The sequence below is a fragment of the Neomonachus schauinslandi genome, chromosome 6 (assembly GCF_002201575.2).
Source record: "Neomonachus schauinslandi chromosome 6, ASM220157v2, whole genome shotgun sequence".
NCBI lineage: Eukaryota > Metazoa > Chordata > Mammalia > Carnivora > Phocidae > Neomonachus > Neomonachus schauinslandi.
Genome location: NC_058408.1, coordinates 148,309,346 through 148,335,144, shown reverse-complemented (window position 1 = coordinate 148,335,144; position 25,799 = coordinate 148,309,346). Strand labels below are relative to the sequence as shown.

Here is a 25,799-nt window from a genome sequence, read left to right as displayed (position 1 = left end):
AGTAATTTATTGTAAACATTTCCCTAATTTACCTTTTAATTTTATTTATGATATTTTGGGGTATAAAAGGAATTCCAGTTTTACATATTAAATTTATTCACCTTTTGTGTGAATTCTCCCATTTTCTTTGTGTTTGCAAAGTCCCCTTCCATTTCAATATCAGTCAAGATCTACCTCTAGTTTCTTCTGTTTATTTTACTGGCTGTTGAGAGTTCTTTTACAATTGTTTTTCTAACCTGTCTTGGATTTACAATGGGGGAAGGCAGTGGGCATGTCCTAAACTTTCCTGGGTGATGGACTTACTCGAGAATCTGATGAAAGCTATGAACCTCAGAAAATGCACCAGTACTCAATACTTTGCATGCAAATTTCAGATATCCGCAGAGCCTGCCATCCTCTTCCCCATGGATTCCCCCATGCTGGGGCTTCTGATGTCTCTCTTTAAGCAACTCGCCTATGCACCATGTCAAATTGGGACTGTCTTTAACAGACTATGGGATCTGAGGCAAAATATTTTCACTTGCTAGTATCTTTTTTTCCTGACAACAGCAAATGCCTACAGAAGTCACTCCCTCAAGATTTCCTTCAAAAACAGCCCCCAAAAAAGGCCTTCATTCTGTTTTATGAAACGAAGGAAATGTTACCCTTTAAACATTAGGAACTGAAAAATCCACATTTCTCACTCCAGGCTGGTGTCTGTCTGGAGCTTTTCCGAGACATATGATACAGATTAGGCTCGTGCTTTCTCTCCCATCGCACATAGAGGACTGAAATTAATTCCATGCAGGTATGGTGAATATTTGGAGGTGGCTCTTACTTGGCAGCATAGATTGAATCCACGGACATCGTGCACTTTCGAGTCCCCATGCCCTGCCCCCCACAACCTGACAAGCACACAGCTACATGGCTAGCCGTGCTTCATTCGTCCAGACTTACCATCCAAACCTTCCAGAAGGAAAACGTTATCGTAGACATGATACATACCTTACATCGAAAGGTTAAAAGTTAGTTCTTTATAGAAAACATTTGATCTTTCCATCAAATGTTCTATTTGATTTATACAAATCGAGGACGCTTGAATCCAGTCCCTCTCTTGTCCACAGATGTCCCCTTCCTGGTGCCATTTCCTTCGCGATGAAATGTCCCAAGCTTCTCAACCTAACTCCTCAGCCTCGATCAAGGAAACAAACTTTCGTTTCCTTTTCATCCTGCCAACTACTTTAGAGGAAACTTAATGCAGTGTGTTCATCTGGCTGTTAGTTGACTCCTCCCAAGTTCCCCCAGAGCATGAGAGGCAGAAGGAGGGCTTAGGAACAGGATAGTGGAAGGAGGACGGGGGGTCACAGAGGCGTGTGACCACCTACAATTGTGTGCTTGTGTCAACAGGGAGCATCACAGAATGCCACACTCTGTGTGGCATCGACTGTGTCTGAGGGAACACGCACTTGGGGGCGTGGGGGGCAAGGTTCAGACCAATCAGCAGACGTTTGCCTCTTTCAGGCCACTTTGGACACTTTGGAAGCACCAGGTGCCTCTTTCTGTGCGTCCTGCTGCTGGGTAGTTCATCTCAGGGTCTGGCAGGAAGTGAAGAGGAAAGAAAGGAAATCTGTGCATGGATCCCAGAAGGCTTTGAGAGCCCTTCTGGAAGTGGTTGTTCTTAAGATATTCTATGTTGTTTTTCTCTGACTACAAGAGTATTAAAAATCATTCAACTTTGTACCCACCCCCCCCAAAAAGGGTCATTTCTACCATTATGGTCATTGTTTAAAAATAGAATAATGTGTACTAAGGGGAGAAGATGCAGCACCTAGCAAGTGTGGGTCTTGAGCAGAAGTCTGTAAGGATCTTCTTGGGAAGAAGCCACTTGAGGCAGCAGGCTCCAGCCTGACACCAGGGCCCAGGAGAGGAGGGATGGGCACCTGGCAGTTGAAGAGCTACACAGAATCCAGCAAGAAGATCACTTTTTTTTTTTTTTTTTGCTTTTTTAACGTTTATTTGGAAATGATTGTAGACTCACAAGAAGTTGTAAAAATAGTACATAGTTTCTTGAGCTCTCCAATGGTGACATAGTATGATCCCAAAACCAAGAAATTAACATTTGGCACACACTGTTAACTAGACTACAGACCTTACTCAGTTTTACCTTTTTCTAAACTGCATTTGTGTGTGTGTGCGTGCGTGCGTGCGTGTGTGTGTGTGGTTTTTTGCAGTTTTCCTCTGTGTACAGATTCATGTAACACCATGTTCAGGACAGAGAACTGTTCCATCATCATCGATGAACTTTCTACCATCTCTCTATAATCTCACCCATCTTGAACTGATCCAAGAAGATCACTTTCTTGACCACAGACTTTGTTCGTGAAGTCAACTGACCTGACTTCCAGGAGGGAGGGAGGCCCTAGAAACACTGGGTGAGCTAGGGACCCCTGGAGGGGAAACATCTGTGTGCTGGTCCCCTATGACATGCTCAAACTTTCAGGGAAGCATGCAGACCATCACCACAGTGGCCTCGAGCCAGTCCCAGGTAGGCTGGAGAAGGAAAGAGAAGCTGATACCCAGGAAGAGGACAGCACCCTGCAGAGTCAGGTCTGAGATACCAGGAGAGGATCCGAACCGTAGGCGGGAGGAGGAGTCCGGGGAAGGAGCCGGCAGCAGCCCTGTATGCAGACGCCACTTGGGGAAACTGACAAGAGTTTGGACACAGAGCATCTTCCTGTCACATAAGAGAGGGCCTCAAGCCACTAAGCCTGAATTGAACAATGAGGTGTGACCCTGGAAGATATGAGGACCACTCATATTCTCAACTGCTAAACACCAGTGTGTATATTTTTGCGCCTAGAAGAGAAGAGGGCCAGATAGGGACAGACTCTTGGGATTTTTCATTAGATTGCTAGGACATATCCACCTGAATTCCTTTATGTAGTTTATTCTGATTAATTGGCTTAATGAATTCACTTAAAGTTTAAGTAAAAATGTGTTCAATGTCACATCTAAGAAATAGATAATTCTGCCCAAAAAGAAAAGAGATTTCTGCTCACAGAAAATTATGTCTAGAGAGGGCTGTGTTAAGTAGCAGCAGATTGAAATGCAATTTTCTGCTATCAAACTGAAATGTGCCAGGATTCTAAAGGGAGCCTAAGAGGCACCTTCAATTCGTAGCCGGGCCATTCTTCTAGAGAGTGAAAACTTCATGTAAGTGTCACTCTCTTAGCATTTATCTGTATTTTATTTTGAGGTCTGCTCCATAAAATGCCATTTGAACGATACATGCTGATGTGTGGGCGTATTTGGCTTAGAGCCATCTTTGTTTATTTTTTTAAGCCCTTAGTTTCCTGGAAAATGCTAGGAAGTCTTTTCCTCCATGTACTCTTATCAGTGAATTATAATACTGAACTCACTAGCTGAGATTGTTTTTCCAGTCAGATTAGCTTTTTTAGGAAAGTAAGAACCAAAAAAGGACAATTGGATCCACCTCTTAAGATTGATTTTTGCTGAATCAAAGTCTTTTCCTGAAAGAGCTGGTAGGCCCATGAGAATATTTGCCAGCCCTATTTCTGGCACTGCTTGTCCGCACGGCAGAAATGTCATCCAAACGGCAATGACAGGATTCATTTCTATTTTTATTCTTATAACCAAATAGTATAGAAGTGTATTTCTGTGTGCATGTATGTGTCTGAATGTGTTATTTTACTCATTGTTCTGGTATAAGGAGCTTTCTATTTCTATTTTAAATTGCTGTAATATAGCAAACATTTATTGAACACCAATTACATGGCTGATATTCCTGAGCCAAGCATTTCTGACCATCTCCCGGAGCCTGGGAGCTGATGGTTCCCACTTGGCCCCATTTTACAGAGGATGAAACAAGGCACAGTGAGGCCAAACAGCTTGTGTAGGAAGGCTCCCAGAGGTGGGAAAGCCACGTTTGCTGCCTGCAGCCTGCGACAGATGGGTGGCTAGAGAGGAGGGAGGCAGAAGCTGTTCGGGTTGAAGACGGTTATGGTTAGCGTAGTTCAGACCACTGACCATCTCAGCCATGTTGAATTCATTTTTGCCCCCATTTTGCTACAGACCTACCAGGACCTTCTGGCATCCTGTAGAGGCTTCCATCTGTAACAAGAGAATCCTACATTTCTCTTTTCTTTTGCTTGCAACATGTGCAAGCCTGCTCCGGTTCTTGTCCTAACTGATCTCTCCTGGAGCCAGGCCTTGTTCGGAACCAGAGCGGTCCTGGAGCTGCATTTTGAATACGAAGAAGGCTGCGTGCATTTTCTGCAGAGGTGGAGAGGTTTGGTTCCGTGTTTCTGACAGGACATTTCTCCCTATCAACACCTTGTCTGTGTCTACAGAACATACTACAAACCATGTTTTGTAAAACGAGACCAGCTCATCTTGTACAGTCTCTGCTGACAGAGAAGGTTCCAGAGCGGCCCAACTTTGCTTCAGTGGCCTGGGGAGGCGGGGGGGGAGGAAGGTCTGTTTCAAGGAGCCCCAAACTCCCCTCCCTCCCCAGCCCCACAGAGGGGGTGCTGAACAATTCCACTCCCCCACCTCCCCGGCTGTGATTGGAAAACAATAGCTACTCGTTCCCAAATGCTTTAGGATATAGATGTGAGCCAAACAAATTAATTTGGACTCGGAGGCTGAGCCCTGACTCTCCAAGTCCTCTTCAACAGAATGAACTCAGCATTCGAATGAATAAGGACTTGTACCCTTCTGGCCTGTGTGGGTGTCCGGTATTTAAACCAGTGCTCACAGGGCCTGGAAATCTGATGATTTAGGTCCTTTCTCATCAGAAATGCCAATGAGTAATGAGAAAAGGAAATCCATTTGTCAAGATGTTCTCCCAAGGAGGTGAGATGAAATACGACGAACCTGATCTTTCTAAAAGCCTTCATTATGGCAGGCAACCCAAAAGCTAATAGTTGAGCACAAGTGCTGGAAAATGTCCCCCACCCAACACCACCCGCCGGCCCCCCACCCGTGCCTGCTCGCTGCTTCCAAATTTTCTCCTTTTGCCCAGATGCTGTCCAAGACTGCCTCCTGTCTGACCTTTCCCGCAGTCCTCCCATGAGCCTCCATGCTCACCTGCTGCCTCGGCCCGGGGTTACCCTGATGCATGTTCTGCCCCATGCCCGGAGGCACAGACCGGGTCACGCGTCTCCAGGCACACCCACGTCCAGTCGTACCTTGAACATAGATGTGAGGGGAATATGCTGAATGGATGTGAATTTTAAGTAGTAAAAAAGAAGCCTTGTCACAGTATCGATTATTCCCCTGGGGCCACCATGCTCCATGAGTCATGAGTTCATAAAACTTTGAGTCCCTTCCTCCTGTAAATCTGAAATGTAGCTACCAAGGTCTTGGACTCCTGCTGACCTCTCCCTGCCACCTGCCCAGGACTTCCAGGAATCTTAACTGAAATTTCTTTGGTTTCTATATCCTATACCAGTTATTCACGTGACAAACCCGTGTGATGTCTCTAAAAACACTTATTACCTGTGGAAGCACCTGTATCTCTCTGGAGAGAAGTAACTGCAGAGGGAAGCCATTCAAATGATAACAGTATTCTAAGGGGTGTTTGTTTTCCACTCGTTTAGAAAGTTACGAGAGGCACATAAGCTGTACATGAAAAAATGGTGCCTATTTTACCCTTTATGTTTTGTAATAGGTCATGTGTGCCCATAATTACACATTCCAACAGAACAGAGGGTTACTTAGAAAACAATTGGTCTCCCTCCCACCTCTGCCACCAGGCTTCTTTTGCCAGAAGCAAGCATGGTTCCTAGGCTTTTGTAAACTACAACTTGGAATACAGGCTAAAGCCTCATTTCCACTTTGTCTCTCTCTGGAGAGAGAGATTATCGAAAATTTGGAAATTTTTGAACATGCAAAATTGGAGAAAAGAGTACAATGAAACACCGTCTGCCCAACACCCGCCTTAAGCACCTGCCGGCTTGCTGGCAATCTTGTTTCCTCTTGGATTCTTGTTCGGAACTCAAATGCAGCCCACCCTGGAGTCTCTGGCACTCTGGTTATGCCCAATCGGTGATACGGGGGGTCCACCTCGTTCTTTTGGCTACTTCGTGTTTCGTTGTGGAGCCATCCCATAAATTATTTAACCTGTCCCTTACTGAGGGCCACGTGGGTGGTTTCCAGTCATTTGCTGCATCAAACAGGTATGTCCTTGCCCGGGGACCTCGGGGCCGTGCCGAGGATGTCTGTGGGGTAACGTCCCAGGACCACGATGGCTGTCCAAAAGCTGATCTGATTAGGTGGAACAGCCTGCAAAGGAGTCCTGCTGACTTCTACTCCCCAACTCTCCCACCGACACGGTGTTCAGAGTTTGCTTGTCTTTGTTCATATGATAGGTAAAAAAAAATAAATGGTATCTACATTTCTCTTCCCATAAATGATGCAGAACATCTTTTCAAAGGTTTAAGATCCGTTTGTGGGGTTTTTTTTCCTTTTCCATAAACTATCTTTTTGTCTCCTCTGCCATTTCATTGTCCTTTTAGAAAGGCCTGCCTGGGGCGCCTGGGTGGCTCAGCTGGTTAAGCGACTGCCTTCGGCTCAGGTCATGATCCTGGAGTCCCGGGATCGAGTCCCGCATCGGGCTCCCTGCTCAGCAGGGGGTCTACTTCTCCCTCTGACCCTCCTCCCTCTCGTGCTCTCTGTCTCTCATTCTCTCTGTCTCAAATAAATAAAAAAAGAAAAGAAAAAAAAAAAGGCCTGCCTGCACAAAGAATACAAAAGTTTTTGTCTCATTCTTTCATGATCTTTTTTTTTACACTGAAATATTTGATCCATCTGCCATTGATGTTGGTGTATAAAATGAAGTAGGAATCCAACTCCCTTTTTCTAGAAGGCCACCTGAGTAATCCTCAACCCCGTTTCTTGAGTCTGTATGCTGGTTTGTCCCTTCCGGGCCTGTGTTTTTTTAGCGTTCTCTGGCTGCTCGGCAGCCCCAGCCCACCCACAGGAGCTGGCTGGGGGCCTTATATGTGATGCGGCCTCCTGGTCCCCGCCCTTCGGCCACAGAAGTGCCACCTTAGTCCCCCTAGCACATGCCAGACGGCGCACCTGCCTCACTGGGCTTCGTGGTCATTGCATGCAAATATCTAATGTCATTAGCCTGCTGTGTAATGAGTCTCTGCTAAGTGATAGCTATTCACTTTTCTAATGTATTCTTTTCTCCTTTATCATTTCACTTCATCCTTAGGTTTATTTCTCTAACTTCTTAGACCCTTACTTCATTTCTGTTCATACTTCACTATTTTATGCACACATTATCAAATAAGCACAGGAGTCTAGGAATTTCCCTCCAAACACTGCATTATCCATGCTCACTGGTTCTGATTTGTACTGTTCTCAATATTTATATTTTTAAAATCACCTACACTTCCCCTTGTGTTTTTTTTCTTTGGCCCAAAGGTTGAAATTATTTTCCTTTTTGTTGTCATGAGTTCTTAAGATGTTTAAAACACACAGGAGTGAAAATAATCTAGAACTCACCACATTTACACTACACTACACAGAAACAACCCATTGTTATCTCCATGTTCTTCTATGTGCCTATTTAAATCTCAGATACGTGACATGCACAGTTTCCTTTTGGGGAAAAAAAAAAAGGAAAAACAAAGCAGTCCAGACAAAGTCACTGTGACTACCTCAGATACAATCACTTTTAACGGTTGGTATTAATTTTTCTATAGAACCTTTTCAATATCTTCACATAGATATATATCCGATGAGTATATAATATGCCGTGTTTTTCAATTTACATAAATGGTATCAAATTACAATTGGCTTCACACAGTTTGCACTTACATTCACCTGTGTTTTACTTTTTTTTTTTATTGAAGGACAGCAGACACAGAATGTGACATTAGTCTCGGGTGCACAACCCAGGGCTCCGACCGCTCCGTACGTGAGGCTGGGCTCACAAGCGTCGCTCCCAGCTGGTACCATACGCCGCCGTTACAAGAGCGTTGACTGTATTCTGTGTGCTGTGCCTTTCATCCCCATGCTTTATTCACTCCATTACTGGAAGCCTGTACCCGCCACTCCTTCACCCCTTTTTGCCCATTCTCCTCCCTCTCCCCCCACTGGCAGCCACCAGTTTTGTTCTCTGTATTTATGGATTGGTTTCTGCTTTGTTTATTTGTTCATTTGTTTGGTTTTTTTTATTACACGTTTAGATTCCACAGGTGAAATCATAGGGTATTTGTCTTCTCTGTCTTATTTCACTTCGTAGAATACGCTCTAGGATCTCATTCTTTTTTATGGCTGACTAATATTCCATTGTACATCTGTACCACACCTTCTTTATCCATCCATCGGTCGATGGACACTGGGCTGCTTCCATGTCTTGGCTACTGTAAATACTGCTGCAATAAACATAGGGGTGCATAGATCTTTGCAAATTAGTGTTTTCATTTTCTTTGGGTAAATACCCAGTAGGAGAATTACTGAATCATATATCTATTTTAATGTTTCAAGGAACTTCCATACTGTTTTCCATAGTGACTGCACCAACTTACATTCTCACCAACAGTACATGAGGGTTCCTTTTTCTCCACATCCTCACCAACACTTGTTATTGCTTATCTTTCAGATACTAGCCATTCTGATGTGTGAGGTGGTATCTCATTGTGGTTTTGATTTGCATTTCCCTGATGATCAGTGATGTGGAGCATCTTTTCATGTGTCTGTTGGTCATCTATAGGTCTTCTTTGGAAAAATGTCTATTCAGGTCCTCTGCCCATGTTTTTTAAAAATATTTTATTTACTTATTTGACAGAGAGAGACACAGCAAGAGAGGGAACACAAGCAGGGGGAGTGGGAGAGGGAGAAGCAGGCTCCCCACAGAGCAGGGAGCCCAAAGTGGGGCTCGATCCCAGGACCCTGGGACCATGACCTGAGCCGAAGGCAGACGCTTAACTACTGAGCCACCCAGGCGCCCCACACTGCCCATGTTTTAATTGGATTTTTTTTTTTTTTTGTCTTGAGCTGTGCAAGTTCTTTATATATTTTGGATATTAGCTCCTCATTGGATCTGTCATTTGCAAATATCTTCTCCCATTCAGTAGGTTGCCTTTTCGTTTTGTTCATCCCTTTGCTGTACAAAGATTTTTCATTTGGGTGTAGTCCCAATAGTTGACTCTTGTTTCCCTTGCCTAAGAAGACATATCTAGAAAAATGTTGCTAAAGCCAATGTCAGAAAGATTACAGGTCTCTTCTGGGAGTTTTATGATCTCAGGTCTCACATTTAGGTCTATAATCTATTTTGAGTTTATTTTTGTGTGTAGTGTAAGAAAGTGGTCCAGTTTTCCCAGCACCATTTACTAAAGACACTTGTTTCCCCATTGTATATTCTCGCCTCCTTTGTCATAGATTGACCAGATAAGCATGAGTTTATTTCTCAGCATTCTGTTCTGTTCTGTTGTTCAGTGTGTCCGTTTTGCACCAATACCATACTGTTTTGGTCATTATAGCTTGGTCGTGTATTTTAAGATCTGGGCTTGTGATACCTCCAGCGTCGTTCTTCTTTATGAAGGTTGCTTTGGCTAATGGGGCCTTCTGTGGTTCCATACAAATGTTACTATTATCTGTTTTAGTTTGTGAAAAGTGTTGTTGGTATTTTGCTAGGAATTGCATTGAATCTGTAGATTGCTTTGGGCATTAGGGACATTTTAATAATATTAATTCTTCCAATCCACGAACATGGAATATCTTTCCATTTGTTTGTGTCGTCTTCAATTTCTTTCATCAGTGTTTTATAGTTTTCAGAGTACAGGTCTTTCACCTCCTTGGTTAAGTGTATTCTTAGGTATTTTATTCTTTTTGGTGCAATTATGTTTTATTTACTTTTTCTTTCTAGAAATTTTCCTTATTATTCAAATATGCTGACCTGTCTTCTATTTCCTTAAACACAGAAAATGTGTTCAAGTAATTCCATAATCTGAAGTCTTTGGGTATTTACTCCTGAGGTTTCTTTCACAATTCCTTGCTTCTTTGTGTGCTTGGTAATTCTGTACTATGAGCTGCTCGTTTTTCTGGAAAATTATCTAGAAAACCATCTGGGAGTTCTCTGAGATCTAGGATGAAGGTGTGACCCTCCAAAGAGGATATATTTTGTCTCTGCCTGGCGCCCGGAGGCAGTACTACTTTGAGACTCCTCTAAATGGCTTGACTTTATTGAGCCACTGAGGTGATGTGATCTCAGCTTCAGGTCCTCAAGTGCAATTTGTGGTTAGAGGTTTATTTTCCTACATTGGTCTGCCTAACACCAAGGGAACTCTCCTTACAGTTTCCTAGTGCTTCTAGAACATTTTTACCTGAGGTATAGCTCTTTGTAGAGCCCGGCTTTATTGGGGAGAGGTTGGGAAGGGAAGGGGATAGTCTCCTATTAAACTTGGGCTGGTGCTGACCTTGGACTCCTATCTCCCTCACCATAAAAGGATATAAAAACCAAAACTTAGGTTTCCCGAATTTGCCAAATGGCTTCCCAGCTTCAGTGTACTACCCACCTCTGCAGGCTGCTTCTTGCAGTGAGATGTTGACCTGGTATATCTTGCCATCTTGCAGCTCTTTGTTGCTTTACACCTGGGCTTCCTCTGTCTGCCCTGGACAAATCAGAAGCTGTTTTTTTCTGCCCTTTTGAGTGATATGATTTGGTCTCCTTGCTGTCCAGTAACTTCAATCGGTTGTGTCTTACTATTGAGGAGTCGAATTTATTTCTACCAGGGAAACGGTGCCCTTCTAATCCATAGATTTTGACCCTCTTTATTTCAGGGAAGTTTTTATAAAATAAATGTGGGTATTTCTTCTATCTTTACTCAGATCCCTTAAGTGACACCATGTTGTGTCACCTTTGCTGTGGTCTTTTACTGTGGAACTTGTCATCTCCCTCAGCTAGGACCCTCACAGCCCTGTGTTCGGTACTGTTTTCGTCCTTGGTTTTCATGGTTTTATTTGAGTTTTGCTGCCTCTGTTTTTCATTTCTGCAGATAGACATTTTTGCAGGGTGGGTTCTTCGCTTGCCTTCCTTTTCCTAGGGTGTCCAACTCCTCCTTAAATGTGGACAGTTCTTCCTGGAAAACCAGTCACCAGACAGCTGGGGGAAGGGCCAGACCAGTGCTCAAGGCTCTGAGGGAAGAGGGGTCTGGCCTTCCCTGCTCCCAGCAAGGACTCTGTGGGCCCTGGCCCTGCTCCAGGCTGGCACGGGTGGCTGGGCCTGTCTACACTGCTGCTTGTTCAGCCCGGACATAGCATGGTATCTGCTTACTCCTCACACCTGTTTCAAGCAAGGGGGGCTGGATTTCCCCTCTCCACTGTCAGGCTGGCCATGGCAGGCATTCTCTCCCTTCTCATGACCTTTCTTCACCCTGGCCTGCTGGACACTTCGCCTCCTTTTTATATGTTTGTTTGGGGTTGTAAATTTTTCTCAAAGATAGAGTATTACTCCTTTATGTGCATTTTCTGTACTATTTTCAGGTAGTCTCAGAAAGAAGGGTCAAGGTCATCTTACAGACAGGTGTTAGTGTGTTCTTTTAAGAGAGCCGATGTGTCGAGACCTCTGCTTTTCTGAAGCAACAATAAAAAGAAATTGCCGCATTTCCCTGAGAACTGGTTATCCTTGGAGTTCTCTTGAAGCGTATTCCTCACAGAGCCAGACAGAGGCTGAGTATGGATGGTGAAGCTGATGGCACCCCGGCCTTGCGTGGCCCGTCGGGGATACCTGAGGCGTTGCTGGCATTTTCCCGTGAAAACATCTGATCTTCCTGTGGAGAGGTCTCTGATAAGCAGGACGCATTTACTCTCGCTTACACAGAGGTAAATAATGGTTGATGGTGGTGGTCAAGGCAGAGGACTCTATTTGGATTTAAAAATGTATTCTCAACCCTCTAAAAACTTTGAACTATGCAACTGCTGCTAAAACGTGAGCAGAACATGGACAAATGGGACAGTTCTATGTAATGGTGGATCTCGATTTTCCTCCAATATCTGGAAGTTGAAAAGGGAGAGAAATGGGGGTCTGAATTCCAGATTTTAATCGGTCTACAGGAATATTTATTGAGTATGAACAATCTGGCCTGGAGTCCTTTCTCCACTCCATTCTGAGGACTCTTTGTGGCCAGGCTGGACTTTTCTTGGAAACTTCGGTTTCCAAAGGCAGCATGAAAAGCGATGTCTGACAGGGTGTGTAGGACTCTTGCCCCTTCCTGCAAGGTCATGGCCTGTGCAGCTAGGGTTTCCTCCCACCTGTTTGTAGGCTTCCCATCGCCATGCCTGATATCTGAGAAGGGAGGATGCATCATCTTTCACTAACTTCACATTCGGGTCTGGCAGGAAGTAGACATGTCAACCTAGGCAGCATCTGCAAGTGTGACCGGTTTCACAGTGGATCGGTGCCTTGCGGATCCCAGGGTTTGATGTCAGAACTTTCGATCAGCATTTCCATGGTTTGGGCTTTGGTCACTATGGTGACCGTACAGTTTATCCTTTAAACCAGGACATAGCTGAGAGAGTGGTGATTAATAATTAAACAGGGCCATAAACATAAATTGCGAATGTCCCAAACAAACTAGAATGAATGGCCAAGCTACCTATCTCCTGAGTTTCCGTGATAAATCCAAACATATTATGATACATTATAACACGGATCTCACTTTTTCTCCACTGCAATAAAAACCTGACATTATCTTTATTACCAAGACCAGATACTTATTCATTCTTAGCAGCAAAACTAGTATCATTTAGTAATGAATCATTTAAACCTCAAAGCCTTTCAGTTTTATAGGTGCACACATTCATTTTTACATCACACACTAATATCTTGCACATAGTCTTCTGCCCTCTTCCAGGAAATGGAGCTTGATTTACTCCCATAGTTTATTACCCAAAGTTTGTTGGTAGGATTGCGGTACCTTTAGATGGTAAATTCGCTCCCCAATAGCTGTAGGATAGCTTACACATACTCATTGGACACTGTGAGCCAGGACCTGCACAGAGAGCTTTCCAGATAATAGCTCTGTCCTCACATCAACCTCCTGAGGAAGGTCCTGTTAGCACCCCCTCTACAACTTAGAGGCTAAGTAACCCTTGTGTTTGTGCAGAGCCTGGTTGAATATCCAAACAGCCCATCCTCAGTACACAGCCTCACAGACACATTAGATGGTCTTTATGCCTACTTAAGGCATTTGCTCTATGTTGTTTCCTTTAATAAGAACTGGTATAGAAATGTCTCTTTGAAGTCTGTCCCTTGGTCAGTGGCCCGTTGTTCCTTGTTTCAACTTGGCATATTTTCCATACAGCTGTGGTTTCCAGACTTGCTTCCTCTGCTTACAAAGATATGTTCAATGGTGATTATACACGTTTGCATTCTTTCAACTGAGCTCCATTTGCGGAGGAAATGTAATTTTAGTGGGGTAAGTACTGTGAGAAATTCAAGTCAAGTGTTTCAAAATCCTCTTGAGTGGTCTTGGAAGTATGGAATAGCGCGTCCTGTGCCAGAGAGGTGGATCATCTTCTTATTAGGACATCCTGTTTTCCTTGAGGTTTTGGCGCCATTTCCTACAGACTTGCCCTGCATTCGTGAGGGCTTCTAGGCTCCAAGGACCAGAGAAGGCAGTGTCTTGGCACCTGTGTTCACCGTGGGCCAAGAGGAGAACGCGGTCAACACTTAACTGACTTCCCACCCCAGGTCCTGCTCTGCACCCCCTCTTCTTAGGGTAGCTGGGGGAGGGGCCCCTGAAACAAGTGACTTGTGGTTTTACTGTTGTTTGTTGCTTTTTTTTTTAAAGATTTTATTAGAGCACAAGCAGGGGGAGTAGCAGAGGGAGAGGGAGAAGCAGACTCCCTGCTGAGCAGGGAGCCCGATGCGGGACTCGATCCCAGGACCCGGGGATCATGACCTGAGCCGAAGGCAAATGCCTAACCTACTGAGTCCCTCAGGCGCCCTCCTATGCATCATTTTATGTAGTCTACATAACAATGCTCTGAGATAGGCCCTTTTTTCTCCCATTTTAAGGAGGGAGAAATTGAGGTTTAGGCCTATCAGGTGACCGGCACAGTCCCAAGGCATTGGTCTTTAGATAAAGCCCAGTGTAGAATCACTCCCAAGTTCATGCTCTGGTCCATGTGACCTTTCCATTAGCTTCCTTAGAGAGTTACACTTGTCCCTCAAAACACGTTCTTTGGTTTTCTTCCTGGTTGTCATTTTCTATGTGAGTTTGTGATTCTTTTTGAACTAAGTATTTTGGTAGAAGAATTTTGGTGCATTTCACTCAGCCATCTGGATCATCACTGGGTATATGGACACCACAGTGGTGGAGGAAAGATAACTCGTGTTGGCAAATTCATTCGCAGTTGAAGGAATTCTGTTACACAATTCTGGAAGATTCGGATTTTTACCAACCTCTCAATTTTAGGCCTTTACAAATCGAAAGGAAGCTTAAAGACACAGGAAAGCTTACATCTTCCAGGTGGCACTGGCCCAGAAATGCCAGTGTCCACTGTATCCCAAGACCTGTGACCAGTGTGCCATCTGGAGCCCCTCCTTTGAGTGTAACTATGTGAGCCTATTGAGACACCTGTTAAATGTTAGAGAAATGTTGGCAAGAAGATTAACAAAGGTCAACCAGCTTGTATGGCGAGAGGATGCGTTCAGAAAGTTTACTCCTACCACTTTGCAGGGGACTCTGGTGGCTCCTGAGGTCAGGTTCTGGTCACAGCTCACAGAGATGGGTGGTCACACATAATCTTGTGGTTTGTTGCAGGGAACTCGTAAGCCAAACCCTCCTCAGAAGCCTCTGCCTGCAGATCCTTTGAACAAGACCAGCCGGCTCGCCAGCGCCTCAGCCAGGACCCTGGGACAGCAGGAGGCTGAGCGGCTCCACCTGGTGCCCCTCAGGTCGGTGTAACAGCCCAGCCCATCGCTTTCTCCCCAGAACCGTGTGGGGCAGCCGCACCGACCTGTGCTTTCCCTGCCCTGTCAGGACGTGGGCCCAGTAGTCTAAGGCCAGGCTTCCTATGCCCCAGTACCTGGGAACAGCATAAAAGAGTTGCCGAAGCAGACAGGAGCATTAGCAGGAGGCAGTCACAAGCCTATAATCCCTGGAATCACCCAGTGGCTCTTGGCAAGAGCCCCAGTGTCCCAAGAGAAACCAGGATCAAGTAGCCCTAGATCGTGTGTCTGGGAAAGCAGTGACTCTTGAGATGGGCCAACCCCATCCCCCAAAAAGATGAAGACGAACAGCTACAAAGTGCTGTGATCCTATGAAGACTGAACATACCTCCAAAACCATCGGAAACCTTCATAAACTCTGCCCCATCCCTGGGGTCCTGAGAGAGGAGGTGAGGTGTGTCGGGGGGAGTCACATATGAACAAGGGAGGTGAGGTGAGGAGTTAGTTCCTGAACACTTGGTACAATGGGGAGCTTCTCCATCCAACTAACAAAAGGAATCTCCTTTTTGAGACTGTTCCCCAGCCGTGGTCATCGCTTACCCTATCCCACAGGATGAGGAAGGTAGACTCCTGACCCAGGGAGGCACGCCGGCTGTTGGCCAGGCCCTGGGCTCAGTAATTCAGTGTCTCCAGCGGGGAAGAACCACATCCGTGATGTCATTACAGCTTTGGGGAAAAATGTTTGGCCTGTGAGAGAGCGAGCGGCCTCATAAATCCCAGAGATAACACGGGTCAAGGGGGCAGAACAGTGGTTTCATTCCCGACTGCATAAATACAGAAAGATTGCAGAGCATCCTAATTATTTCACTGTGGTTTGTATGCCAGTCTTAAAGTTACTTTTCTTGTTCAAAAGAAAAAGCGCTGCTTTACATGGACACGAGGGGAAGGCGCTCTTTTTAAATGCCATCAAGCCGTAGCCCGTCGTCCCCTCTGCCGGCCGCTGACTCCGGTGCGAGCTGGTGTTGGTCTTGCTCTCGAAGAATTCGTTTTTGAGGGATCCCACGTGCCCCGGCTCTGCTCCCCAGACATGCCCAGGCTGATCCGGTTGCCAAAACGACACACCCCGTCAGTGTAGACGCACGCGGGATGGGGACCACTTAGGGCCCCACATGCCAAGTCACTCGGGGGCTTTTCCCGTTGATGACAGCCCCACGGACACGTACAGCTACGATGCATGTGCGGAGTTCAGTGAAACTCTTCACTAAAATGTGTCTCCTCTAGGTTTTGCTTTTTCTCACGTGGCTCCTAGAAAAGGTTCGATGACCTACGTGGCTCCCATTTTCTCTAGTGAGTGGGCACGGTTCTAGAGTCAGCTCGTGGAGAGGAGGTGGGGCTCTGGTGAGGGTTCCTCTCGTGGCCAGGGGCATAAGCCACCAGCAGTCTCCCCGAGGGGACCCACAACCCTGCCACATGCCAGAGCCATCTCCGGCCCTCAGCACCGGGGGTGGGGGCTGATCCTGAAGGCTCAGCCAAGGGCGGGGAAGGACCCCGACCGCAGACGTCTGCACCCGCAGAAGCCGCTTTCAGGGGCTCCGCCTACACCTTTGTTACAGTTTTGTTTTCTCTTGCCGCAGACCCGCTCCTAAACACCCCCAGCAAGCGCCCAGACCCCCCCACGCCGCCTACACCAAGTGAGAAGCAAGTCGACACCTTTTTTTCGACAGTGAAGACAGAAGTTTGCACTATCGTTCAACTCCAGTTGGAGTTCGTTTTTTGTACCAACTTTTAGGATTTTTTTTTAAATGTTTAAAACACCATTATTCTCCGAACTTTGAGCTACTGCCGCTGGTGCTGTGCTATGGTGCTCTGTATACTTGCTCAGGTACTTGTAAATTATTAATTTATGCGAAATGCTGGCTACAGCGCAGTGCGCTGTGGGAGGCATTTTTACCATCACTGAGTTTTCCATGGAAGGAAGGCTTGTGTGCTTTCAATAGTTAGTGAACTTGAAATATCTTGCTTTATGGGATTCTGGACAGGAGGCTGACTTTTTGATCGAGGCTTTATTGGCAGAATGGTTCCCCAACTATCCACGGCTGTGGTTATGGCGCAGACCCAGCTCAGGAGACCCCAGGTAGAACTTGAGTGATTCTCTGGAACCCCTGATCTCAGCCCAGAGCCAGGGGCTTCAAGTCCAGGCTGGACTGGGCTTTCTGTGAGCCCACCAGCAGCCACACCTTGAAGCTCCAGGATAGGAAGGCAGGCTCTGGCTTCTGACCAGGACGGTCTGGAGAGAACCTGAGTAGCAGAAAGGAATTTTAAGGTGTGGCCACACCAGGGCAGAAACTTGACCTTGAGCTCGCAGGCTGTGAGCACATTTGAAGAGCAGGCCAAGACCGTTGCTTTACAGAAACACTGCCCTTCCCACCGTGCTGGCCTGGGCACCTTATTTAGATGGGGAAGGGGGGCGTTTGTACAAGGAGGCTACTGCCCAGGCACTGCAAACCTCCGGCCCGCTGTACGGTTTGGAGCTAAGCAAATTACAGTACAAGGATTCTGCGTTCAGACAGACAGAGGCGGCTTTCCATGGGACCATAACTATTTTCAGATGTGAACCAGTAACCAGATCTAGTGAATCAATGCTGTAGATAAAAATTAGGCAGACTCCCTATGCCCACAAAAACTACAACCAAATGGAACCCCGTGTGGCAGGCGGAGTCTGCCATCCAAGTTACTAGTCAGTTATTTAGGGGGCGTTCTATGTTCCCAGCTTGGCTGTGGGAATCTCTGAAAGATATTTTTAGCATAAGATCTGAATCCTTTTTTTAAACCCTCACAACCTACCTGTTGAGCGTCGCAGAATGTGATAAGGAAATCAATTTCCTAATCCTAAATATTCATGAAATGCGGTCTTGGGTAGCAGCCCCTTCAACCTTTTACTCTTCCAATGTCTGACTGGGGAGCCGTTTTCACAAGGAGATCTTGAAGCTGCCTGTACCAATGGCATGGAAATTACAAAAATACTCAGACAAGGTAAAATGCCATTATGCCTCTGCCTTCTAGTAGGGTCATATGGGACTCGTTTTCACATTAGAAGGCAGTTGACAACAGTTCCATAATTCACTGAGTGTTTTATGATAAAGACTTCAGCTGGGGTCATTTCAACGGTTTTCCTATGCCTTGAAGCAGAGACAAAATATACCAAGAATCGGTTTGCCTTCCGGAAAACAAGACTGCATTGAACTCTCCCGGTGTCCTCCACTGTATCTAGGCAACATAGTATTCATGATCGCAGATAAACTAAATAAATCCATGTCACAAACACACAAAAGGGAGCCCAGTTCTACTACATTCCATCATACAATTATTAATTTCTTGAAAAGGCAAAGCCATGTTAGAAAGTATTACTGTTGTTGAATACCTACAGAATTACTGTAACTGAGAGTACATTTGGCAACTGTATCAAGGCCAAAACACATGCTGTTGAAAAGTTTACAGAATTTTTATGGTGCATTATGTGGGTATTATCTTTACAGATGCCCAGATCTTTAGATCTGTCATTTTAGCCCCTCCTCCTATTGTGAGGAAGAGGATGTGAAGTTTGTCTTTTGTCTTTTTTTTTTTTTTTTTAAATCCTTAGCTAGAATTCCTGTGCTTCCATTTCAGAGAACCAGGAATATTTTGGTATTAAAAAAGGTTAACGCTGTGATCTTACACCATGTCATCAATGGCCATTTAGGGGCTGCAGCGGATGACACATTCCTATCTCTACAGTACAGATTGCATTTACAGAGCCTTGCAAGTTATTTCTGGATAAGAACATGTTTAAACCTAACATCCCCTGACCAATATGCAGATATTAAAGGAACAATACTTCCAAGATGCAGAACCTATCAAATGAAGCATTTTAGCAATAAGCTCCATTTTAATATAACTTAGGAAAAGAGCCAGGGTTTTTTTTTGGGGGGGGGGGAGGTGTACCTCTCCCTTTTTATATCGTTATAGATGTGAAAACAAAAAAATCTATATTTCCATGGCAGTCTATTTTTAATATTTTTAAAGGTTCTATAGGCGTGCATAAGGGTTGGTTTGAGTTAATAAGGCCATCACTGAGAAATTTAACATGTCTAGACCCAAAATAGGCCCTGAGGGTAGTCACTTTTTTCTTCCCCCTGTCTTGTTATAGTTGTAGGTTACATGACCCCACTTACTGGGAAGTATAGGGCTAATTTTCCAGGCATGCTCTTTAAAAGTTTATCTCCTGAATTTTTTGGTAACAGTTTGTTTTCCTGACACATGGAATCAGATGTGTAGCAACCAAGAGAAACAATGCATAACATTTTCCATTGTCCAAATATGCATACAGAGGTTACACTTCCCAGTGTGAATTTTTCCAGCTTACACATGTGGGATGACATCACAGAAACCACAAAAGCAACAAATTAAACTACATGAGCATAAATACTCCTGACTGGTCTCAGAGGAGACATTTTTTATGCCTTCTTAACTTTATTACGAATTCTCAGGCTGAAACCATAGGCCATTGTTCTCCCGCAAATCAGTACAACACAATCGCTGTATCCCCTCAAAGAGAAACAGCAAAAACTCTGATCCATGTGAAGCTGCTCTTAGGAGCCTGTGATCTCCCCTGGTGCTGCAGAGAGCCTGGTGCTGGGCCAGCTAGAACGCCCGAGCACCTTCCTGCCATCTCTCAGTTGATGTTTACTAAGCATTCTGAGCCAATACGACCCTGACAACTAAAAGGGCAAGATGCCTGGGCAGCTGGGCTGGATCTTTCTCACGAAACCTGACCCCTTGGCAGTCTTTCCTCATGAGGCTAATTTCATTGAGAACTTCTGCAACGGAGGGCTCCCTTCGGTGTTCTGGAAGCAGCAAGCCCAGGGCAGACTCGCTCTGGAGCTCCTTCCTCCCTGCCATCAGTAGGACCCCAGCTACCCACAAGTGACCCAGATAAACAGGATACCAACCCTCCCCAGAAGTCTCACGGTGCCGTGCTGACCCCCAGATGGGACTTGGCACGCTATGGCTGACTGGTGGGAGACACTGCAGCTGCCATCTTTTGTCCTCCCCACCACCCCAGAGGCCTGCCCCAGGCTGCTACAGTCACTCCCCCCATGACTCAGGAACATGCACACGTCGGACACAAGCAGCTGAGGCTAGCACGTCTGCCTCTTAGCACCCAGAGGCCGGTCCCTTTTCCACACCAAACCTAGTGCTGATGCCCCTCCGTGTGACAAATCTCTGCCTTCAGAGCTCCTGAGGTCAGCCCGAGTGGGGGTTGGGGCAGGGTGTGGCTACCCCACCAGCCCAAGCCCACCAGCGACGCCCCAGCTTTGAATCCAGCAGAGCGCTTCCCACAGGCACATCACCCCCACCCCCAGAAAATCAGTTAATCTCCGATGGCACAATTCTCTTGACTCACTCTACAGTTTCTGTTGACATCTCTTCCTCGAAAACCTATTTGGAAACTCGGATAGTGATACAAGTTACACACCAGGAAAGATCAGTGAGCCCCAGGCTAAGAACCATTTCTGTGCAGTGAGGATGCTTCCAGAAGCCATTTACCTACACACGGATGGAAATCCCCTCCTTACTCTTGGGACAGCACTAGCAGCTGACAGTCCAGCCCTAAGAGCCTGTTGCATAGGAGAAAAACTAGGAGACAAAACACTGCATATAAAATTGTTATAACATTCAATAATGGGTAGTGATAGCCTGGAGATTTACCACACAGTGAAAGGAATTCTCAGTGAGCTTCAGCTCTTCCAGGTCAAATAGTCGAATAGTCTGGAACCCATCCTGATTTTCCACATCATCAGCAAAAAACCTGTCTTACGCTCCCCCTGTGAGTTTCCTTCCAGAAAATAATTTATTCAGTCCTCAATTTAAGCGCAGTTTAAATCCAGACAAAATAATAGCAGCTTGTGATTTTTTCAGTTTCACAAAGAACCAGAATGACATCCAAGTTCATGGCCTATAAGCAAGCATGTAAGTAGGGCAATGATAGAAAAAAAAAGTATCAGATTAGAAAGAAAATCCTCTAAGAGTCCAAGGCAAGACGAGGAATGGCAGACCTTCTATCAGGTTGAATTGGGAGGTTGTGGGGAAGACCCATGGTTTGAGCGTGTCTGGCAACTGTTAAGTAAAACTCTTGAACACTAGGCTGCAGGCCACTCAGCACAGCACACTTACAGCTACGAAATAGACCAGTTCCTTAAGTTCATCGTGCTTCGTCCGTTTATAATGCTTCAGTCGGCTAAGTTGTTTTTTTTCCACATACCTTTCACGTTACAGTCTGTTGCTTTTGTACACATTTCTCATATTGGGGTTCTACAGGTAACAACCTGCTATTTCCGTAGAGAAAGCCATTGTTAAGAATATTATATCCAATAAATGGTATCCAGGTAAATATAAAGACGTGTCTCGTTCATTACTGACAATGTCACAAAAATGGGGAAAGGAAAACCCCTTATCTGTATTCTCACCCATTTATAGAGGCACAGGGAAGATCTGGAACAGTCCATAAGAAACTAAAAAGAGTGGTGGTCAGGGGTCAGGTGCTGTCAGTCCACACAAACCAGTCAGATGATGGCACAAGAAAGAAGGTGTCTCTTAACATGTGTGTGGGGGGGGAGGAGTCAGGGAAGGGGGACCAGATACTTGTTTTGAACAATGTAAATGTATAACCTATCCAAATCTTTTTGTGTTTTTTTGGAAAACTCACCTTATTTACAAAAGAGAAATTCAAAAAAGCATGCGGGGTAGAAACATGGACATCAGATTTCTCCAGAATGAAAATCTGAGTGTAGTAGAAATTTTTAGATTTTTGAAAAACAATCCAATTTCATAAAGAACTACAGAAAATACAAAGAAAAATAGATATACAGAATGGTAACAAGGGGTCTTTATTCTTACCACCTTCTACCCATATCAAAGCAAGTAGGCAGAAAACAAGTACCTAGAAGACTCCAATTAATAACATACTATATGTTGGCTAAATGAACATAATAAAAAAAATAATCAAAATGGATATGTATCAAATTGAGATACTTCAAACATACAGAATATGCCTTCTTTCAAAGTGCCTCTGAAAAAAGCTATATACACAGACTATATGTCAAACTATATATAAAACTAAACTATATATATAACTATTATATATAACTATTATATATAACTGTATAAATAACTATTATATATAACTATATAAGTATAACTATTATATATATATATAATTTTATATATTAAGCCACAAAGTAAAACTCAAATTCCAAATGGTACAACAAACCATAGGTTGTGTCTTTGGGGAAATTAAAACACAAGTCAAATCACTAATCTCACTAAGAAAAAAGATGAAAAGCACATACACAAAGCATAGGAACATCTAGAATCCAACAGTCCACTGTAAATCAGTGAGAGGTCTCAGGAATATAAGGATGGTTCAATATTTTTAAATCTACTTATTCAAGTCACCAAATTGACAGATTTTCAGGAAATATGCCATATTAGGATTACCAGGGACACTGAAAAGACATTTGAGAAAACTCAGTATCTATTCCTGAGTTTTTAAAGATCTGAAGAAGGCCGGAAACCACAGGACTCGAGAGATGCAAACATCATTTGTGGAAAATTGAACTCATCTATGGCAAGATCTTATAGGCAGTGATTTTTGGCTAAATTGCACTGCAATAGCAAACCACAAAAGGATTATTTCTTACTCACATCCGGGGGTAAACTCTGGCTCTTCCTCGGGGCCCTGGGCTGATGGAGTACCTGCTCCTGAGTCACAGCTGGTCTTGTGGCAGAAGGAAGTGAGATGTGGGGATTCGTAAAACTTCCGCCCAGAAGGGCAGGAGCCATTTCCGTTACCATTTCATTGACCAAAGTCATCCCATTGTATGACCAAGGCTTCTGTCAGGAGGATGGGAGGACGTCTCCAGGATTTTGTCAATGAGAAGGGGCATGTGCTCTTGCCACAGATGGGGCTTATGAACAGGATCTACGACAGACTGAGAAATGAACTGAAGATGAAGGTCAACATTGATCGTGGGGGGAAAAGGGCTGTGAGACGTTGTGACTACACTCCGATTTGGAGAGAGATTTAAAAAGTTAATCTAGCAAATTTAAAGGAATATGCATTCGTACAAAAGGTAAAACACTCATGAAATGTGTAAAGAGAGGACAATCTATGACCCACAGACCCAGTTCCTGAGGTGGATGTTCTAGAAACTATGGAATAAAGCTGAGAATTGCCAACATCAATAAAATCAACTGTGCTTTGTCTCTGTGCCCTTTCCCCAAAGCTTTGGAGCTTTAATTACCTTTTAATCGGGCTTTACCTTACAGAGAAAATTCCACTCCCATGCAGACCTTGGTAGCTAGTCTTCTCCTCGGGCCGAGTTAACCTGCTTCTCTCTGGAGACACAAAATGCATGTGGTCTCCTCGCTCACTTGGCTCACGTTCACGTGCATCTGCTGAGTTCAAGCTCCCGCACACGTGTGTCTAAGCTCCCAACCAGCAGACCTAGCTGTGGTTAATGCCTACTTGTCTTCCAACTGTGTGATCAGCATCAAAAACCCTTCTGCTCTGGACGCTAACTTTAATATACTTCACTTTGGCACAGTCGTCAACATGCCAGCAGGCTGGGTCTTTCATTGTCAGGGCATAAGGATATGCAAACACATTCTCAGACAGGTCTGTTCTAGAAAGACTGATCCTCCATCAGACACCTCTAAAAGAGTGGAATCGGAGTCTTGAAATACGTTTTTTTTTTTTTTTTACTTTGATGTGAGCCCAACAGCTGAGGAGAAAACCTTTCACGTGGCCTCCTGGGCTTCCAGGAGCGTCACTCCAGAAGGGAACACCAGCCTGACAGCAGGGCCTGGAAGGCCTGAAGTCGGGAAGGGAGGTCATAATTGAAAACACATGAGGGGAAGAATTTCCACAAGGTCCCAGAGTGGCTCAGAGGACAGCTCGGGGGCAGGAGCGGGAAGTGGGAGATCCGTGTCTGTCTGTGCAGCTCCAGGACATAAATATTTGGTTTTGTGTCTAACTCCAAAAGGCGCAAGTGCAAGAAAACATCCCCATGCGGCAGACACCCAATGACGACCCCACAGGCACACACGCTTAGGTAAAAAAAAAAAAGATGTATTTCAAAGTGGGAACAGTTGTACGTCACAAAATTCACTGTGAATCTTCAACTAAATAAATAATCAAATGTATAGCCTCAAAAGACGCGGAGTTTCATCTCTAGCTCAACGGTCGCGTTTTGACGTTGTTTCTCTTGGGCTTTCAAAGTCAGTAGCGCCCTGGTCAGCAGACAGACTACTTCTTTGCCATTTGGGTTCTTTTCCTTTCTTCTAATAAGGAGACCACATTCTAGATAAACAAAAACAGGTGAATGTCATCCAAGGTTTGTGGTTATTTTAAAGTACCATAAAATTAGCCTCAAAAATCCAAAAGAATATTCCAACCTCTCTGTCAAAAACTCTGGCCATTTCTAGGACACCTTTGCCGAACTGAAAGTGAAAACAACAAAAATTACATGTATATAATAACATACAACATATATATGTGTGTGTGTGTGTGTTCTTTCTTCTCCTCCAGGGAAAGGCTTTAGATAAAGATTGAGCTCCTTACCTCATTTTTTACACTTGCATCTGCTCCTTTGTCAAGAAGTAACTGGACTAACTCCTCGTGATTATTTAACACGGCCACCTAAGAAACAAAAGACAGTGGGGTGTGAGCGAGTCTGCCTTCCCCACAGAGGATGAGGCCAGTGGCCAGGGTGGACCCCATGCAGGTGGGCCTGCGGAAATCGCCCAGAGGCTTTCTCAAGAAGGCAGAGCCAGCCAGGACCACTCTGGCCTCGCAGGACAGACACATGCTCTCACTCTGCAGCGAGGCTGAGGGCAAGGGAAACGGAAGCAGGGTCTGCCTTCCTCCGTACTACAATGACATGAGAAACGCTAGGCCAGGCCAGCCCAAGAAAGCAGCGCGTTCTCTGTTGAACAGATCTGTTTAGGATGCTACAATGGCCTGGGGGCCTGGGGCTGGTAATCCTTAAAGAAATAGTTGTAAAAAGAACAAAAATATTGTAGTGACATTGTCATGCCTTTATTAACAGGCCAGTGGGGAATATATAGACAGCCAAAACCCAGGGCTCATACACAGCTGAATTCACAAGAATTGCCTAATTATAGAAGCAGCTCTGACCTTAATCCCACACACAAAGCCGGGCCGTGCTCTGCAGGGAGGCGTACCATGAGCGGGGTCTTTCCATCTTTATCTCTCATGTTCACGTCCGCTCCAGCTTCGATCAGCACGGAGGCTGCACTCCGGTTTCCAGAGACTGCAGAGACTCTCATGAGTGGGGTCCATCCTGAGCCTGTGTCCACAGCATCTACCTTTATGCCAGAGGAAGAGCTGCTCTTAGTCCAGTGTCTTTTTCCTTAAAAATATTCATCAGAAACTTATAAAGGAACATTCACTTGTGCAAATGCCCCTGAGTTGGATAGCCCATAAGGATTGCAACTTGGTAAATAGGGATCCAGGGAACTGTGCTAAAGTAACATTCACATGCAGTGAGATGCTGTGTTAGGACTTTATAGGGTGCTGAGAGGCCCCAGGACATCCCACTGGCATCTTCATCTACAATTGGTTCAAAGGGTTGAAAGATGGGGGCGCCTGGGTGGCTCAGTCGGTTAAGCGTCTGCCTTCAGCTCAGGTCATGATCCCAGGGTCCTGGGATCGAGCCCTGCGTCAGGATCCCTGCTCAGCGGGGAGTCTGCTTCTCCTCCCCTCCCCCCCACCCCTGCCTCTGCTTGTGCACTCTCTCTCTCTCAAATAAATAAAATCTTAAAAAAA

At 45.0% G+C, this 25,799-nt stretch overlaps 2 protein-coding genes across 2 annotated transcripts in view; one reads left to right on the top strand and one right to left on the bottom strand.

The window, feature by feature from the left end:
* Positions 1-16,619, top strand: part of ADAM12 (ADAM metallopeptidase domain 12) — a 299,944-nt gene extending 283,325 nt beyond the window's left edge. Inside the window, exons 22-23 of the mRNA XM_021703839.1 lie at positions 14,784-14,917; positions 16,546-16,619. Coding sequence (XP_021559514.1) covers positions 14,784-14,917; positions 16,546-16,606 — 195 coding nt within the window. The 3' untranslated portion in view covers positions 16,607-16,619. The remainder of the gene's footprint in view (positions 1-14,783; positions 14,918-16,545) is intronic.
* Positions 16,620-24,245: 7,626 nt separating this feature from the next.
* The window catches only part of FANK1 (fibronectin type III and ankyrin repeat domains 1), a 26,235-nt gene continuing 24,681 nt past the window's right edge, over positions 24,246-25,799 (bottom strand). The window contains 4 exon segments of the mRNA XM_044916229.1: positions 24,246-24,311; positions 24,407-24,451; positions 24,573-24,650; positions 25,196-25,339. Of these exon segments, the coding sequence (XP_044772164.1) occupies positions 24,246-24,311; positions 24,407-24,451; positions 24,573-24,650; positions 25,196-25,339 (333 nt within the window).